The sequence below is a fragment of the Perna viridis genome, chromosome 3, assembly GCF_037379345.1.
Source record: "Perna viridis isolate PV_CMFRI_1.1 ecotype Kerala chromosome 3, ASM3737934v1, whole genome shotgun sequence".
Classification (NCBI taxonomy): domain Eukaryota; kingdom Metazoa; phylum Mollusca; class Bivalvia; order Mytilida; family Mytilidae; genus Perna; species Perna viridis.
In genome coordinates, this window is record NC_142447.1 from 16,740,542 (window position 1) to 16,760,571 (window position 20,030).

At 31.7% G+C, this 20,030-nt stretch overlaps 1 protein-coding gene across 16 annotated transcripts in view; it reads left to right on the top strand.

Annotated features, from left to right (window-relative positions):
- LOC148621210 (phospholipid-transporting ATPase ID-like) overlaps positions 1-20,030 on the top strand; it is a 78,137-nt gene that overhangs the window by 32,219 nt on the left and 25,888 nt on the right. For 15 of the 16 annotated variants that reach the window (XM_088575345.1, XM_088575330.1, XM_088575346.1 and 12 more), the window contains 6 exons: positions 5,164-5,222; positions 5,870-5,983; positions 8,479-8,577; positions 13,001-13,135; positions 16,416-16,486; positions 17,931-18,013. In XM_088575345.1, coding sequence (XP_088431471.1) covers positions 5,164-5,222; positions 5,870-5,983; positions 8,479-8,577; positions 13,001-13,135; positions 16,416-16,486; positions 17,931-18,013 — 561 coding nt within the window. The remainder of the gene's footprint in view (positions 1-5,163; positions 5,223-5,869; positions 5,984-8,478; positions 8,578-13,000; positions 13,136-16,415; positions 16,487-17,930; positions 18,014-20,030) is intronic. The other variant, XM_088575347.1, reaches the window with a different exon arrangement.

Sequence of the window (20,030 nt, forward strand, 5' to 3'; positions counted from 1 at the left end):
TTGGTGTAATTTTGTCACCCTATTTGTCTATTTGCAAGTCCACATCTAGAAAGCCTGACTCTTTCTCCTAAGAATATTATACGAAGATTGAAGCAAAGCATAAAACAATTAACCTTTTAAGCATATATGTAGCTCTTTGAAAGTGTTTAATTGAATTGTAAAGCAGGATATACTATATGTAGATGATAATAATGGTCAAAAGCTCCTTAGCATCTGTCTTTCTTAATTTATTATACTGTTCAGCTAGTTTAAGGCCTAATAAAATTAATAAGCAGATTATCATCCCCTCCTGCCACTAAAATATTGACAAAAATAAAAAATAAAAAACTGGGGCAGGAATTTCAGGATTTTTTTTTCACTTTAAGTTTACTTGGCCTAAAATGAACATTTTACTGTAGTCAGGTTTGTTCAGTTTTAATTGACAAAAAAGGGGGTCTTATGAAACTAGATTGCATAACGTTATCTTCATGAGCAGGTAAACACAGCGAATTCAGGGATACTGGGAAAGAACTTCATATGTTTGTACTAATGTTTCCTGGTTAAGTAAAAATTAGGCTAAATCATTGAAGTACTCAGTTACCTGTGTTCTTGGTTTAAACCATGAAAATTTATAATATACCACAAAAATGAAATAAAAATATGGGGTTTATTGATATTAATGTCTGGCGGTCTGTCTATATGTTATGTATCTTCATGCCATTACTTCAGTTTTAAATTTGCCTCAGAGATTGTTTTTGAGGAAGACTATCAGAGGTCACCATGTGTCGTTATCATTAGAATTCATATTAATAAGTACGTCATTTTATTGTTTTCATAAAAAAATACTCAGTGATGCTTTTTATTTACATTTGATTGACAGGTGTAAATCTCAACTCCTGTCTCTGTAATGGAAAGAGCTATGAGCAAGTTCTGTTCATTAACTTTAATATTTAATCTTATTACCATATCATTAGTAATTCATTAAATTCTGGTGGTTTTAGAATTTAATCAGAAAAGGTTTACTCTTACGGTTCTCATGCTCTATGCTCCAAGTATTTGAATGATCCTGTTGGGGCCATTTTTTCTTTGTTTTCTGTGTTTTTTATTGGGTTTTTGATCCTTCAGGATCAAAATACCTTATATGGCCTAACACTGGAACTTCCCTACTATTTCTGAACACTGCACAAAAATATAGTCCAAAGGTGATTCCTTTTATTGGCTCACCTGGCCAAAGGCCATGTGCGCTATTGCCATCACTTGGTGTCCATTGTTGTCATCGTCATTGTCGTTAACAATTTTTCAAAACTCTTCTTCTCTGAAACTACATGACCAATTGGAATCAAACTTGGTATGAATTTTCCTTGGGGTATCCTGCATAGAACAGATGTCAGTGATGCCGTTACTAAAAATAGAACATAGGGGTTAGACAGTAGTTTTTCACATATATCTCCAAAACAGTTAGGTTTAGCGAAACTTGACAGGGTGGGGGGGGAGGGGGGCTTAAAGTGTTCAGCATGATGAGATCTATCTGCGGTCAAATTTTCATTTTAATCTATTCGGCCATGTTGGAGTTATTGCCCTTTTTCAACATTTTTTGCTCTTTTTAATGTTATTTCTTTCAAAAATGTTCTCCTCTGACACTATTTTACCAATTGAAACAAAACTCGTTATGAGTGTTTCTTGGGGTATCCTGCATAGAAAAGAAGTGAGGTTTTTTGATATGTTTTTTTTTTTTAGCGGTTTTCAGCCAATGTCTTGAAAACTATGATATATTTAGACTTTCATTTGCTGAAATGATCCTTATGATAAGTCCTATAAAAGTTTTCTTGAGTCAAAATTGTTGGACATCTTCTTGTTTAATTTATTGCCCTTAAAGGCAAAATTCAACCAGGTGAGCGATTCAGGCAACTGGGAGTCTCTTGTTCTTTGTCCTTTAGATTATAATCATTTGACTTTGTTTCAACAGATCAATCCCCTTCTTCCATGTTATCTCAGCTGTCTTATACTCTGGTCAGAATCTTATGTTGTGTCAAACAGTTAAATCACAACCCTTAATATATACATTGTAGCTGTATCAATGTATTTGTACACTTACACCTGTACAAATGTAGTTGCCACAACTTCTCAGTCTCATCAAGCAGACCACTGCAAGCTGCAGGAATAAAAATTAGTAGTTGCCCATGGCTACTAGGTTATGAGCTGGGCGTCCAAATTTGAGTAAAATTTAGTTTAACATATAGAAAAAATATTAAACAAAATATGGTCTGGGCTACCAGCTTGTATTTCGTTATTTTTACCCCTGCAAGGCATTTCACCGTATTTGGTCTTCGGCTTTGACATGGTGACTTGTGCTTTGTCTCCCTTGTTCCAAGCTATCATTTGATCACTTTTGCCCATATTTATACATGGTAAAACTTATGAATTCATACTTAGAAGCTTTTATTCTTGGCTATGAAATAGTGAAATGCCTGGATTTTGAATGGTACCAATTTGATGTGTTATTATCCCCAGCATAGCAGTAAAGTGGGTTGAAAGTACATTAGGCTTTTAAAGATGTCAGAATGAATTACTACTGCCATTACTAGTAGCAAAATCATTTGTACACATTGCTTTATAACTAGTTAATTTAGTTAAATATACAATAAACGAATAAATCAGGAAATTTTACCATATAATGACAATAGTGATGAGCTTCTGTACAAAACTCTATCATATCACATTAGTGAAGTCCAGAGGGAAATATTTATATTACAGCAATGGTTTATAGCGCATGCAATGATGATGTTCAGGAGATAGAATTAAATGACTGTCAGGTCTTGAACTGCCTTTAATAGTCAACTGGACAACTAACAAGGTGATTTAAACCTTTGTTCTGTGGAACACAGATTTTAATAACTATGGAATGATAGAGTGAATAAATTTGCTTGTTGGTTGACCAGTTAACTATCAAAGGAAATATTCAGCAATCAAGGATTTTAAGACATCTCTATCATATGAACATCATTATTATATGCGCTATAAGTAAAGAACAATTTTGTTCCATAGAGCATTTTTTCTGATCATTTACTTGATATTAGGGACATACTGAAAAATGAATATCTTCCGATAAGGGAAATTGGTAACTTTTCATTTGTTATCGGGAAGTAGGGAAAGTTATTTATCATTGAATGGGATTGTTTTCGTATTTGAAAACAAAGAGCATTGCTTAGCAAGCTTAAAGAAACAACGGACTAATGAGTTCGTTGGAATCCATTATCAGAAGATAATGGAGAAAGTGATTTTATTGATCCTGAACTTGTTGTACAACTTGACATTGTAATGAGAGTTATGTCATCTCAGTGGTGTTTTATATCATGAAAATTTTCTCGTTAGTACATGTGACTTTTCGAGACAGAAAGAAAACAATGTATATCTTTGAATATGGCAAAGAGGTGGCATTTTACATAGAATAGGGATGGATCAATCAATTTAGATTTCTGTTGAGAGGAATATGGTAAATTAAAAAGAAAAAGGAAATGGATTGGGAGAAATGGGTTGATTTATCAATATACAGTGCATTCTGTCTTAATGGAACCCTGCTTTAACTTGGACGTATATTATTTTCATTAGACAGGTTTCAGTTTATCAAGGTTCAGAATACATTTAAATTGAGGGACTTAAAAAAGTGTCTGGTTTAGACAGGTTTACAGATTTTTCAGGGTTTGGTTTAGACAAGTTTCACTGTACCATTTATGACAATAAAAGGTAGAAGAAATGAATTATGGGATTGTATGGGAATGGGAAAAAGTGGGTTTGATTTTCTCACTATCAAGACAGTAAAATTCCTTTTTTAAGGTACGTGTATGAGTAGAGACAGACCATGTACACTCCCCCCCCCCTAAAAAAAATTAAATAAAAAAATTGCAAGTAAAGAATTGGAAATCAATTAATTTGTGTTTGAAATTTCCATGATTTAAATAGACTTAGTATATTTAATGACTATTTTGAAGTGATCCATATCTGACACTTGGTAGAGCAGGTTTAAATCTTTCCTTATCTTGCATTTTTTAAAGTGTTACAAAAATATATAGAATTTGAAGTAGGCAAGGTGAAAAAAGATATCTTGACAGGGTTGGGATATTTACATGAGTCTTTAGTGAAAGTTGTTTAATGTGTGCAGGAGATGTAATTTCCTTCCTTAACAATGAAATATTTTGTGAAAAATAATGAAGGAAGAGGATGAACTGTTAAAAGATTTAAAGTATTCATATTGAGGAAATAATCTTAAATATACATATCATTATGTCCCCCAATTAAATGGGGAACATACTGTTTTTATTCTGTTTCTTATTTATTCTGGTGTAATCAATGTAGACCTAAGGTATACAGAAAAACAAATTAATTTACACATCATCACATTTAACAGTTGTTGAAGAAATGTACAATTAATTGATATACAATAAATATTGAGATTAAATTAATCCTACGAATGATAAAAGATAAGACTTTTGAGAATATAATATTGAATGGTCGAAAATATGTCTTACTCAATTATTGTAGTCTCCTCATTTCATGAGAATGGGTTTCCTACTTTCATTCAAAAGCAACAAAAATCTCTATGCATAAATTGATGATAAAAATATGACGCTTTACTATTCCCGCAGTAATAAGTTTTCTTAATAATACAAAATAAAAAATTCTGGTAACTTATATATCATATTGATGTACCCAAAAGTAGCCAACTAAATATATAATGGTCTTCGGTTTGAAATGCTTTCAACAGGAGAAATTTTAGATCAAAATTGACCATAGAAAGAGACAAGTCCCATTAAAGCAAGATAAATATGAAAAAGCTAAGAGAAAAGTAAGGCTTTAGGGGAATATTAAGTTTTATAAATGTAGTTTACCAGTTTTCTTGAAACATACTTTATGATGTAAAATTACAAAAGCAGATATTTAGCTTTACTTGTTTTACATGTTTTTGTTATTGCAGTGTAGTTAGACTGGTTTCAATGATCACTATGTCAGAGAACATATCTAACTTTGGCATGTAAAAGCCCGATGTGAAGCATTTTACTTGTAAGATTGAAGACAATTGGGTCAGTTGGGTCAAGTCAGTTGAAAGAAATTCCTCGTATATCCTAATGATAAAATAATTGTTGTGGTTCAAACATTATAATACATTTTTTCAATTTTCAATTTCAGAATTAGAGAGAAATATAACAGCTAACAGTCCCACTGACAATGCTGTGCATGAATATGCTGTAAGTACTAATTCTTGGATTTTTCGATAATGATGTCTGCGCCTGTGCCTCAAGTCAATAGCCACTGTCTGAGATTAGTAAAAAGTGCAATTTTGTTGACTTGAATAAAGTTAAAAATCGTTGAAAAATGGTTCTGGCTTGTAGCTGAAAATATTGATGACTCAGACTGCAGTGATGAACAAGACCAGTAAAAATGCATGGTAGGGGTAAAAAAAAACTGAAAAAGGGGGGTTTGAAAAACCAGTTGTGTATAAAGAATATCATTAACATAATATTTGGGCTGGTAAATATGAGTTTTAAGGTAATTTGGAAATTAAACATGTCATAAAGTCCCTCTGTATGGCTGCAATACAGACCTGTTGAATTATTGTTTTCATTGATATTGTAAGTAAAATAGGGAAATCTCCAGTTAATTACATGTAATTTTGGTATGTTGTGGATTAGTTTATTGATTCTTTTAATGAAGAGGTGAAGTTTGATATAAGAAACTGGAAGTGTGGACCAGTTGCACAAGTAGCCAGGAAAGCAATTCTTCTTTGCTTTTGATTCAAGAAACAAGTGCCAATTTTGTTCATGTCAAGTTATAACACTAAGACACCTATACAAAAACCAAGTTTAGATGTTATAAAAAAATATTTGTTTTCCAGAACAACTATATCTGTACCTCCAAGTACTCCATTATAACCTTCCTACCAAAGAATCTATTGGAACAGTTCAGGAGATTGGCCAACACTTATTTCCTCTGTCTATTAGTTTTACAGGTAAGTATTAACTTTGGACAGAATTGTGTCAGTGTTCTATGTAAGTAGATGATATATTAGTTTCTCCCATTCATTGGCTTCATTCACACTGCATGAGCCAGTGATTAAAAATTTGTAATTTCCCACCATGTGCCGGGAAATTAAAATGTTGTGTGTTACCCCTTATTGTTGATCAATTAAATACTTGTTTTACGAATATTATTCATATTTGAAAAGATTAGATGGTAGTGTATCAACTTATGATTATGGTAGTGATATTGATAACGCAATGACTTGATGACTGGAGGGGAGGTCTTTGATGATGTAGTTGATGTTGGGAGAATTTAGGGTGTTGTTTAATTTATTTTTTATGGTTTTATTCATGGGAGAAACAGATTCTCCCTCATTTCTCTTGGGGATTAAAGGATTTCTCCACTCTCGATAGTTGAATTTTAGATTTTAACTATCTTTAGTGGAGAATTCCAGTAATCCCCTCGAGACTGAAGGAAAACCTATATTTCTTCCTTTTAAGCAGGTGATTAAAAATGTGTATGACTTTTTAACTGCCGGGCGGTGATTTAATTTCTTCCAGATTCTTCATTTACATATTTTTTTCCACTCTCTATGGTAAAATTAAGATTTTAATACCAGTATGCTTGCTTAAGCTCGTATGTCGAAAATTTTGATTTTACAATCTGAGTGGAGAAATAATTGAAACCACTCATTACTGAAGGAGAATGTTTAGCAAATTAACTCGTATCCGAAATTTTAGTCTTTTAATAAGTATTTTTCAAGGTATTTGTTTTAACAACTTTTGACTTAAATTTCTTGAGGTAGGTCATCTGTACATCACCTAACCCTTGCTCACCTCAGCAACAAAACCACATTGGCAAAGTCAAAGGATTTTAATCCTTTTAGAGAATTCCTCACAAATTATTAATAGGGTTTTTTTCTTGTAATGAAGTAAAATTTTGGCCTTGTGTAGAAAATTAATGAGCAAACTTCAAGGAGAAATAAGAAACCAAACTTTATTAATTCTCATTGGAAAGTCTGAGTTGTGGATGTCACTTCAGTCATCACGACAGGTTATAATTGACAGACTCATTAAAGCAATTGAATCTGAAAATACTTGACAGGACCAAAAATCACCCTCTTGATTGAAAATAAACACTGATTTGAACATATGCCTTGCAGACATTGACAAGCACTTGATTAATTGTGAATGAAAAAGAAGCTGTGATAAATTGGTCACAAGGACAGTGTACTTTGTTAAGAATTATTCCAAGTAAGAACCATGCATGAACAGATCATAATTTTCATGCAAATACACAGGGAAAATGCCACACTTGAGAATAGTGTAAAATGCATCATATGAGTATCAATTGAATAGAGCACAATATGATTTACATACGTCTCAGTATGATAATCGCTTGATAATCATGTTTTTCACAAACATATTGCAGTCACCTTGTCTGTTAATCAGTCTACCCATCTTTCTATTACATTTTTCTGTACCAAATTTTTCAGCATCTATTTGAGAATATTTGGTGCATTTCTTTTGCATGATGACTTTTACCATGTCTCTCCTTTTCAGGTTTTTCACATGTATACTTCCTGTTTACTGTAATAATCTATTTGACAGAAATGGTTGAGTTGGGGTATTCTCAGCACAACATACCATGCATCATATTGTTTTTTTTTCATATGTTTTTCATATTGTTTCTGAGTTTTAGGACTTGACATGGCAGGGGGCAGGGGCATATTGTGCACAACGTTTTTTTTTAAAGAATTTATTAAAGACCAGATTTAATTCCAGTTTATTTTCATTTGATAAAATGTGATCACATTGCATGCATTTTTCTGCAATACTTTGTCTTCCACATAATATGTCAGTATCATGATATTGGCTGGTAGACTGCTACTGAAGTGTAAGTGTTTGTATCAGGCAAAATGGAATAATTCAGAAACATGCATATCAAAACCCTACTGATCTGACAATGTAATATCACTCAAGGACACTTTCTGTATTTGAGAAGACCATTTTTTGATATCTGCATCACTGGCTTTGCTCAAAATTTTTTCGATAGAATGTTAGAAAAATGAGGTTTTTGACCAAGTTATCTGCCCTTGAAATGTTCATTTTTAGTGCATTTCATTGATATTGTAACTCAATGGTCCAGCATGATATGGAAAATCTTGTCTGTTTTCCTTGATTCTGACGGTGCAAATAATCAAATTACACAATCAAAATGATGTGTTTTTTTAATACCATGTTTCATCCACTGCCTGATTCTTACAGGGACTGACACTAAAGCATGTTTTTTTTTTGCTGTGCATGTAGCAAGGTTGTACTATCAAAGTGATATTTATAACACCTTCCATAATGAAAAATAGAAAATAATCTATATGTTATGCTCCTTGCAAGACTTTTAGACGAAGCCTAATTTTGCTCATCATTTTGGTTTTGTTTTTCAGCTCCATTCTCTTAGTTTTAATGATTTAATAATTAATTTCAGCTAATTCCAGCAATAAGTTCCTTGCCATGGTACTCAACGTTTGTCCCGTTGATTTCTGTACTTGGAATATCAGCATTTAAAGATGCTATTGATGATATCGTAAGTCGTCCAATCCCCATCAAGATAACATTTGGTTTCTTGGTTTGCAGTGTATTGCATTTTAAAGGAACTATCTCAAAATACAAAAGGTATAATAAATCTATGGCATTTCAGATTTACAAAAGATGGATAGTATAATTGGTATTTACAACAGATATTACTGATTAACTTTTCCAGGCTTCTGAAAGTTTTTTTAATTTGTAAGGAACATTTAGCAAAAATTTAATTGATTAAATTGTTTTGAGATGGTCCCTTACTTTTAATTCTTGCTTTTTAGCTTACTTTGTTTTTAACACTCTTCCTTGATAAGGATTCACTTCAATTGCACGAAAACTGGGAATTTTGTTGATTTTCTACTTTACATGTACACGTATCTCACTGTTTTTATATACATCTGTAGCACTGTATTGAGAAAAAAGTATTATATATTACTGTAGTCAGAACCTAGCTTTTAATATTCTCTCCTTGTGATATAGTCTGACTGAATGAAAAAGTTGATACAGAAAGTATCACAGCGAACCCAGTGTGTTTATAATACCTGTTACCCTTTGGAACAGTGATGACCTGGGTGGGTCTCCCTCACTACCACTACCACATGTTGGAGATTTTTATGTAAAAAAAAATATGTAAAAATTCTATTTTGTATTGTTCAAAGAAAATATGGTAGTTTTGACCAAAAACCTATGATAAATCTCACATTTTTATGTGGGAGTTTCTAAATTTTTCATTGTTTTTGTGGGAGTCTCCACCCTTATGTGGGAGGATAAACAGACATGTATTAGCAGTATGAATTTATTGATGAAAACCGACAAAGCAAATCGTCAAAATTTTAAGTATTACATCAATAGGCAGAAACAGAAAATATCAAGTATTAAGATTAATTTAATAAATAGTTTGGGAGGAATGTATTTTGCATACATGCTAAAATCAGTTTTCTGATAAGCTGTATATTAAGGTTGTACCTTGCTGCATATGATGAGCTGTCTAAGATACATATCAAGGTTAGAGGGATCCTTAATATAATTGTCCAGGCTTTAGTTTTGAGGAGGCCTAAACAATAAAAAAGTTGATTTACTTGTTTTCAACATTTGTTGAAAAGGCTACATAAGCATGATGTTTCCTTTGCATAACCGAAAATGTCTGCTTGTATGTTTGTAATGTGGATTGTAGGGTACTTATTCATGTTTGGTTGTACCGTCCTCTAGATTTTTAAACATGGACTTTAATATAGGAATTAGGTTCTAGCAAAAGCAATTCAAGGTAACCTTGACCACATAGTAGATAGCCTGTAAGGCTCATGAAAATCTTAACAAGTTTTCATTGAATATTTCGTCAAGTTGAGTCCTTTCATTCCCTATGAAGAGGTATTTATTCAATTGATCTCAAATAAGGTTTAGCTGTTTTGCCGGTATTTTTATTATTTTTGATGTGACCAAAACAGATTTCACTATGCATAGGGTCTTGGAAATTACAGTTTTCATGATTTCCAGTGACATTGTAATTTTTCTAAATATTTTTTTTTGCTTTTTATTTTTTCTTTGCAATTTTAAAACACATAGAAAAATATTGCATTTTTGGGATATGCAAAATTGATAGTAAAGCTACAGACTAAATGAAAGTGTGTGGGTTGAGTTAGAGATGATATGATCTCCTTGTTTCTTATTTATTTATCAAAAATGTCTATTACAAAATTAGTCATGGTACATGTACACTTACTTTTTCAAGGTGTTTCCATTGTTTCATGATTTAATCAAACCATTTTACTTGGACAAATAACCAAGTAATTTGAAAATTCAATTTTTTATCCATTAGCTTAGAAGCAAAAGCGGAAAACTGCAAATATTTGACATTTTCATTTGAGTCTGTACATGTAGGTAGCTTAGATCCAATAGCTTCAGCTTTCAGTCATGTTTGTAGATGGAGCCTCATGAGTGGTGGTCACTAAGTTGCAGGATCTTATCCTGTGGTATGTCAAAACTTTCCAGTTATTTTTTTTACATATCTCACATGTGATTTTTATCATCTTTATTTAAACAGCTGCTTCCCTGGATTTCTTCTTTGACACCACTAACAACTTTGGTTCCTTTATTGGCGGTATTGCTTGTCTCAGCAGTGAAAGATATAGTTGATGATTTTGTGAGTTGGAATGAATTGAGCCTTGAGTCTTCCCAAGTTAGGCAAATTGTCATTTTTTTAACACATGAGATGACTTTCAAAATAGTCTTAATTTCTAAACCAATCCAACATTTCGAATTTTTATGGAATTTCTTTGAACATGAAGAGAAGAATACAAGTCTTTTCTATTTTAAGCTTGGGAAACCATGACAAAGGCTCTAATTTTGAATGGTAGTAGACTATTTGTGACAACAGATTGTTCAGCATGATTGTATCCCATTGCTAGAATGATGTATTATAAGCATGGTTCTAGGAAGATGTAATTGTATTTACAGTGAGTGAAATAGTTAACTTCTGGGAATGGAGTTAGTCTTCCCTGATTAAATGACCATTTCCTGATGAACTTCTTTAGGTAGTTACTTAGACAATTGACAATTGTTATTATAATTGACAAGGAGATTTAAACTTTCTATCCTACTTGGATTAAACTACCTATATGCGAAATGAGAGAAAGTTGAAATTTTGTTGGTAATTGTCTAGTTAGTTACTTGGAATATTAATAGGATAATTAATTAGTAAGAGTGTACAGTGTATAATCAAGTTATGATCATGAGTGCCAAAGAACGCCTAGATTAAAAGAGTGTGAGAAACTTGTTTCGCACACGAGTTAAATCTTAATCTTTACGCGCTCTTGGCATGAGTGATCATATTTTGGTAATTCACGATAACCGATTGATTATTCTATTTATTATATAGGTTTCCTCCATTATTCGTTGCTATTTTCAACATAAATTTAAAATTTTGTGAACAGGGGATTGATATTCATCTTGTGATGTTTTGGTGGGAGAAAGTGGGAGAGTGAAATTACAATTTATTTCACAGTGTGAATTATCAATTTCTTTTTTTTTACATTCGGTAAATCACTGCTGTCTATATAATAATTCATTATATGATGGTGGTTAAATCAAGGAAAGACCTTCTCTATTCTTTGAAGTTCACTATGTTACCTGCTGTAAGAGCATGAATGTAATTTGTTAGAACATGATATGTATAGCAAGAAGAAAGGCAATATGAGAATGGAGCTTAGATTTTCTGAAACTATTTTTAATGTAGTAGTCTTAATAGACTCGTGAAAAGGAACGTAACTGATTATCTTTGAAAAGCATGCTATATATGGTCATGGACAAAGAAAAATATGTTACTAACAGTCGATAAAATGCATCAAATTGCAAAATAATGAATGTTGTGCAAATATTGACTGAGATAGATTGAGCATTTTAGCATACAAACAGCTTTTGTGTTGTATCTTCTTGACAAAATGTATCAAAATGCATTGTACGTTTGAAGGCTGAGAAGATGTAGCATTTGGGAGGATTCTTCGTTGTTTTAGCTCATCTGTTGTAAAAATCGTAGTATTTGATGTGTTTTTTTATTGATTTACTATCACTTATTTCTCCTTTCATGAGTAAACTTGTTTGATTTTTCTTGGTAGTAATATATTGTACATTAGATATAGGTTTAATGTGAGTCAGTCACCAGCTGTCACAGCATTAAGTAGGCGAGGAAAAAGTCTGTTTTAGATGAATGTAGAAATCATTATCGTTTTCATGCATATTTTCTTGTTGATTGTTTGTTAATATTAATTTTATTGTCCTATGTTAATGTTAATTTTATTGTCCATATGTTTCAATGTTTGTACATCATTTCAATTTTTTTCTTGTCTGCCTTTTATGGATAGTTAATAATTTGTCTAGTCTGTCTCTTTCCATTTGCCTACCATTGGTACAGTTTTAACAAATTTTATTTATTTGATGTATTTTAGTTGAATTATTGACTTTTTGAGATTTTTAAAAAGGTCAAGCAATTATATCCTTAAATAGAATGTTAAGATAAGGTCAAAAATGAATTATGTTTACTTTTTAGAAGTTGTCTGCATTTTTGCAACTTTCACTTTCAGAATACTGTATTGCAAATCTTAATTTGTTATTTACAGCACATATTATCATCAGTTTAATCTCTGAAACCATCAAATTTTATCCTTTTCTTTCAAATTTGTAATTATAAAGTTAGTGTTTGTTTTCTTTTTAAAATGAATTATCAACATATAAAAGTTTATAACATTTCATGTTTCTAGAAAAATACTTCTTAATGCATAGAATTTATCTGAATGCGTTGATTGAACACTTTGTCTTAATAATGCTTATTTAGATATAACTTTCAAGTCTTTTCAAGAAAATGCAATTTGTGTTTTATCAAAAAAGAAAAACTTTTATTATTTTAAGTCAAATGATTTCATTGTGCTTTGTAGAGACGACACACAAGTGATAATCAGGTGAATAATAGGCTGTCATATGTACTCCGTGATGGCAATCTTGTCGAGGAAAAGTGGCACAAAGTGGTTGTTGGAGATATCATCAAAATGGAAAATAACCAGTTTGTTGCTGTGAGTTTTGAGAAAAGCTGTACAGGATTGTTTAAATGCACTGAAATATGTGTTCCAAGTAAATTTTGCATTTTCAATTTTTGCCCTAGTCCACTAACAACATGAACTAGATAACCCATTTTTTCATAGATCAAAAACTTGTCAATCCATTTTGGCATAGTTCACTAGCATGTCTACAGATTTTTGCATAGTCCACTTAATGACCTAACCATATTGGCATTGTCCTCTATCTGTTCTACTCATATTGGCATATATTCCACTAACTAGTCAACCCGTATTGGCAAAGTTCATTAACTAGTCTACCCATATTTGCACATTCTACTACTAACTGTATTAATATTGGCATAGTCCACTAACTAGTCTACCCATATTGGCATAGTCCACTAACTGGTCTACCCATATTGGCATAGTCCACTAACTGGTCTACCCATATTGGCATAGTCCACTAACTAGTCTACCCATATTTGGCATAATTTAGTAACTAGGCTTTCCTCTGCATGCACAAATGTAGTCAACTAATTTTGGCTTAGTCCAGTAACAAGGAAAATAATGTATACATTGTATTGTAATTGTACTTATTTTTGTGTGATACTTATTTTCATCCACAGTCATGCTATATCAGGAAAATAAGTACACACGAAAGAAAATTTCTACAATTATTCTTTTACACAAAAACTATGATTTCTGTGAAAATTAATATTCGCAAATACATGTCTGTTCCTAAACCAATAGTAGCGAAAATAAGTACAATGACAGTATATGACATTACCATATTACTGGAAAAAACCTATTTTATTATTTCAAATAACATTTTTTTTTTTTTTAACATAATGCAAAATACTGGAATATCCTTTGTCCTACTTTTCATGAACTTTTAACTGGTAAAGACAATGTATCATCCCTAAACCACTTTCTCAGGAAAGATTTGATTAATACCCAGATTACATAATAGATATTGTTCATGAACTGTCACAAATCTCAGGACTAAAGTTAGAGATGTAGGAGTAGGATCAAATTAATGTCGGATATTTGTCTGGCCTTTGGTTTCTAATTCTGACCTTAATTTGCCTATTGTCTTTCAGAATTTGATGATAAATTGCTCTTTAATTTAAGGCTTAAGTCCCTGTAAGAATCATGCAGTAGGTGAAACATGGTGTGAAAAAAACCCATCATTTTGGTACATGTAGTGTAATTTGACCATTTGCACAATCAGAATCAAGGAAAATAGGCTAGATTTTCCATATCATGATGGTAATTGAGTTACAGTTTCATTGAAATGCACTGAACATTTCAAGGGCAGATAAATCTGTCAAAAACCTCATTTTTCTAACATTCTCTGAGCAAATTCATTCCAATGATGCAGAGATCAAATAATCGTCTTTTCAAATAGAAGAAGTATCCTTGATTGATATTATATTGTCAGATTGGTGGGTTTTGACGTGCATGTTTCTGATTTTTCCCATTTTGCCTGATTCTTACAAACACTTACACTTCAACCTTTTTTAACATTATAACCTCAACTAAACTTATCCAAGATTGTAATAAATGGTAGATAAAATTTAGTTTATTAGATAAGTAAGTAGCTTTACCTATAAATAGTTCCTTAATTTTGATACTATTATGTTAAGTTGAAGATTATGTCCCTCTTGGATCTTAAATAGTTAATGAAGTATTTTTTGTTAATAGTTCTGAAATTTTCTGATTTTCTGGACTATAGGGGTTTTCCGAGCTTATTAATTCTGCATAGTCTTGGCCACATGTTTTTGGTTTTTTCTTTTTTTTTTGTAAGAGTGCCCAACAAAACTTTGGAAATAAATGACTAATTCTCTATCTATTCAATTTACAAAATACATGTAGTTGAATGACAGTGAGAATTAAAGGGGCAAGAAGTAATGAAATAAAAAATTTAATAAGGACCCTACCATTGCATCTGGTCCATGCTCCCAGTTTTTAAATGAGTGCATGTTGCTCATTTATTTTTGTTTCTTTGTATGTCTTATTTTAGTTAGTCATGTTTTTTGTTGTGTGTCTCTTGTTCTTATTCTTTTGGTTTCTGCTTGAATCTTGGTTCCCATGATTACTCTTTTAAATATAGTTTACATTATTTTGATTACCGTTATAACCTTGGTTCCCTTGATTACTCTCTTAAATATATTTTACATTCTTTTGATTACCTCTATAACCTTTGTTCCCCTGATTACTCTTTTAAATATAGTTTACATTCTTTTAATTACTGCTATAACCTTGGTTCCCTTGATTACTCTCTTAAATATATTTTACATTCTTTTAATTACCTCTATAACCTTGGTTCCCATGATTACTCTTTTAAATATATTTTACATTGTTTTGATTACCTCTATAACCTTGGTTCCCATGATTACTCTTTTAAATATATTTTACATTCTTTTAATTACTGCTATAACCTTGGTTCCCTTGATTACTCTCTTAAATATATTTTACATTCTTTTAATTACCATTATAACCTTGGTTCCCATGATTACTCTTTTAAATATCTTTTACATTCTTTGATTACATCTATAACCTTGGTTCCCATGATTACTCTTTTAAATATATTTTACTTTCTTTTGATTACCGCTATAACCTTGGTTTCCTTGATTACTGTTTCAACATAATATAATTTTTTTTTCCATGGCAGACAGTGTGCATAAGATTTTTACCATTGAAATTTGATTATCATTATGTATAATTGATTCCAATAACATTCAGTATTTAAAAGATAATTTTGAGCAAATTACAAATTTTGTCAAACTATTCTATAGCTGGATGACCTCAACAATAAAAGTATACACATATGGTTGTACCATGCATGTTTGGTCCGAATACCTGTCTGGTCTTGTACAGATAAAAACTCTAATATTTATGCCAAGAACTCATTGATTAAATACCAGGTACTTCATAAATAAGTCCTGATAGGTCTTAAAAAATGTATGAGTTTATATTTATAGATTACTCTTTGTCATTTTTTTTTTATTTTGCTTGGTTTTCTCTTATCTTGCTTGAACTGGTGAAATGAAAGCAGGAAAATCAATGTGAGTGAAAAGGACCACCATTTATCCCAATACTGTAATATTTAGTTTGACAATAACCTACTCCTCCATAGTTTGTTGGGATAATTTACATTTTGACTTTACTCTACTCTGACAGGAACATATCTGTCATTAAAACAGCATTAACATTTACAAAATACCAATATTAAAATTTATTACTTAGAGCTTTGATAATTTTCTGATGAATTTACTTTACACTGATGTGATTTCAGGCAGATTTATTGTTACTATCTACCAGCGAGCCACACAGTTTATGTTACATAGAGACAGCTGAACTTGATGGGTAAGTTTTAAGGACCATTCCAGGTACATGTATTAACTATTTTACAACTGGGAGAGTAAATTAGACATTATGCATTAGGGTACTAGTACTATTCTTGTAACTACGCAGGTTTCATGTAAAGCAATCAGTTTACATCACCTCCATGAAAAGATCCATTTCTATAAATGGTAAATCCTTAGTATTTTGCATATAAAATATATAGAAAGCGAGAAAAAAAGTACCCAAGAAATTTGTTATTTTTATACAAAATAACACTAATAATTTTTTGAAACCATAAATATGTTCTATTGAAAGAATCCATGAAAGTAAGCGACCATGAAAATTAATATGTTTACAGTATAATATTAAAAAATCTTGATATTCAAAGCTTAGTGTATATTATTAGTGTGAACTTATTATTTGTTGAATATGTGTTATGGGTTTATGGGACTAAAACTGTGAATTTAAAGTGCCATTTCGTTGAAAAGTGTCATCTTTTTCAGTGTTCCTTCTAGACCTCGCCCTGCGCCATTTTTGGCGCACATATTTTATGCATGGCGCACAAAAAGTTCACCATGTGGGCCCAACGGGTGCACATTATTCCGTATGTCGATCTCTGAATTTCCAGATTTTTTTTCTGTGTTGGGATCCGTATCTGCATTTAAAGCGCCAATGGACTTGACTGTTTCGTAGTTAACATGAGAAGCAAAATCGGGCAAAAACGTTTTATAAAACTGCAGGAGACACAATCATTTCTCCTGATCCTATTGATGGGACCCAGTAAATTTCAGTTCAGCCGACTGACTGAAAACAAAGGGACATGGCCGGCGAACATAGAGTGGAGAATTTCGAGTGAAGATAAAGCTGTTCATTGTCCGTGGGCCTGGTCTGGATTGGACACAATCCCGATAAGAATAGAAAGATTCTGCAACATCGTATTGAATTACAATTTGAATTAACAAAATGCCATGATAAAAAAAAACAAAAAAAAACATATACTAGTATTTTTTTTCATTTGGAGTTTATGTATCTCTGTTACCTCTCACCTGAAATGAAACTATAAAGTGTATGCAAATCTGAGGTTACTCTTTTGTTGGTTGAATCTTTCTTGTTATGTAAAAATGTCCCCTTATAATAATGCTATATTGGCCTCCTTCATTCTGAATATAACCCCCTGTTTTGCTTTCAAGGGGGCCATTGGCCAACATTTGCAATTTTCTGGAAAGAACACTGTCTTTTTTATTGAAAGCAAATTTTCTTAAATTGCACCTAGAAATTCTGAAGTCTATAATCTGAACCATGAAATCTTATTTATTCATTCATTACAATGCGCCAGTGATTAAATCATTGCTACATTTTTCATGAATTTAATATTTTAGGAAACCCACAGCAAAAAGGAAAACTTATGCAAGTATTTGGAATTGGTATCAGAAATGATTTTTATTAACTTCCATTTGAATTGTAGAGAAACAAACTTAAAAGTAAGACAGGCCATTCCTGAGACTTCTATACTACAAGATGATACTCAAAGACTGTCTGCATTTGATGGTAAGAAAAAAGCAAATTTAAAAATTCTGCTGTTCAGTCACACTAGTTTTTCTCAGGTTATCTCCCTTTATCAGGGTAGGCAACTCACTCAAATTCTAAAACATTTTATGAGTTTTTATGTTTTTCTTTTTTTACATTTTATGAAAGCTTGTGGTATTGTGAGTCTAATAAGACCAAAACTATCAAAATCAGACATAGGACTACAAAGAAATGGTCATTTTTATATCATGCCCCTCAGTGATATTTTCCCTAAATTACAATTTTAACTAACTTGTCACACCAAATTGATACCTATGATAATTCAAGAAGTTGTAATAGTAAATATCATTTATCATTATGAAAAAAGAACAGATTTCAACAATTTATATCATATCTATTTCATTACTGTGTGATTCCAAGTCTGTGCTGTGTGACTATTTGAGTACTTTGAATATCCCAAGCAGTGATGTTGTGTATTTCATGGATGACGTCAAGTTATGAGTCACATTTACTGATAAAAATCTTGTTGCTATGTTGTTTTTTAAAATACCTTGCACAATGCACCTCTTAAAATATAGCCAGATTACCAATATCACTATACTGATTTTATGGGAAAATGGAAATAATGACCAGGAAAGGCAATTTTCCTCAAATTATGCATTTCTCTGAAATATGCCATAATTTAATTTATGGTCTCACTAACCACTTCTAACATTTCCATTACTTTACATGTTAAAAAAGTAATTTTCAAAGTCTCACTGTGAATTCCCAGGACAAATGACATCTTAAAGCTGCATACCGTTGCGAAGCTTGGAAAATAAGGCTTCCAAAATCATTATGCTAATGGTACGATGATAGTAGAAATTCTTCACAAAATTTACTTGAATAAATAATACTGAAAATCCACATTCTTACCTGTTCTGCTAACTGACAGCATGGAGGCAAATTACTCACACATGTAAACAATATTCATACACTTTTGTAGTTAATTACATATATGATTCTAAAGTACACATTCTCAGCTTTATTTTGACTACTTTTAATCATAATACACACAAATAATGCACTTACAATGCATATGTCTAGGTTCAGTGTGTTTTTGGTACTACATAGGAGGGTGGCCATTTGACTCGGAAGTGGTTAGTGAGACCCTAACCAGTCCTGAATAGAACTTTTCAATACATATACTATAGGACTATATAGATTTTTGCTAAAATTAGCCAGCCTTGCCAAAAATAGCCATTCTCGGACTGGCGGGCAGGCTACTATTTCTAACTCTGCCTTCATGAAATTAAAAAAAGACATATCTGTAATTTTGTTATAGTATACATTATGGCTGCTCCAAAGGATGGGTATACTGTTCTATCCATGTTTTTTTCATCTGCTCATTATATTATTTCAAAACATTTTATTTTTTTGACAGCTTCTTGTCACTATCATTTGATGTTTTGACGCAAGCTTCATTTTGGAGACATATTGTGGGATTTAATTTCAGACTTTCCACAGCAACTTCCTGTATAACTTGGTATACTTGTTGACCATTTGTCTTAAATAAAAAATTTTCGTCCAAATTTTCTCTGCTGTTATTAGTCACAGCTACTTGACACATGCTTCATATCAGTGTGACATGCTGTGGTACAAGTTACATGTTACTTAAATTAAATTCATGTAAGTGCAACTCCACCAAAAATGCTCAATGAAACTTATGTTAGGCATCATATGTAGGTATATATAAATAAGACGGGTATTCTCTTTTTGAGCTTGCTCACAGTATTCCTTGTTTTTAATGAGTTCATGAAAATCTGTGCACATTCAAATTCTAAAATATATTTTTAGCTAATATTTACATCTAGTTTTTTTGTTATTCATATAACTATCTATAATAGTGTATCCTGCTCTCATAAATGAGATTTTCTGCTAATTAATAACAGGATTTTGAGGTTTTATGTGACAAATAACAAGGTCATGTGGTAGATTTATTGAAAAGTCATAAGTGTAAAATATGTCCTGTGTTAAGACATCATGATGCTGTTTTCTT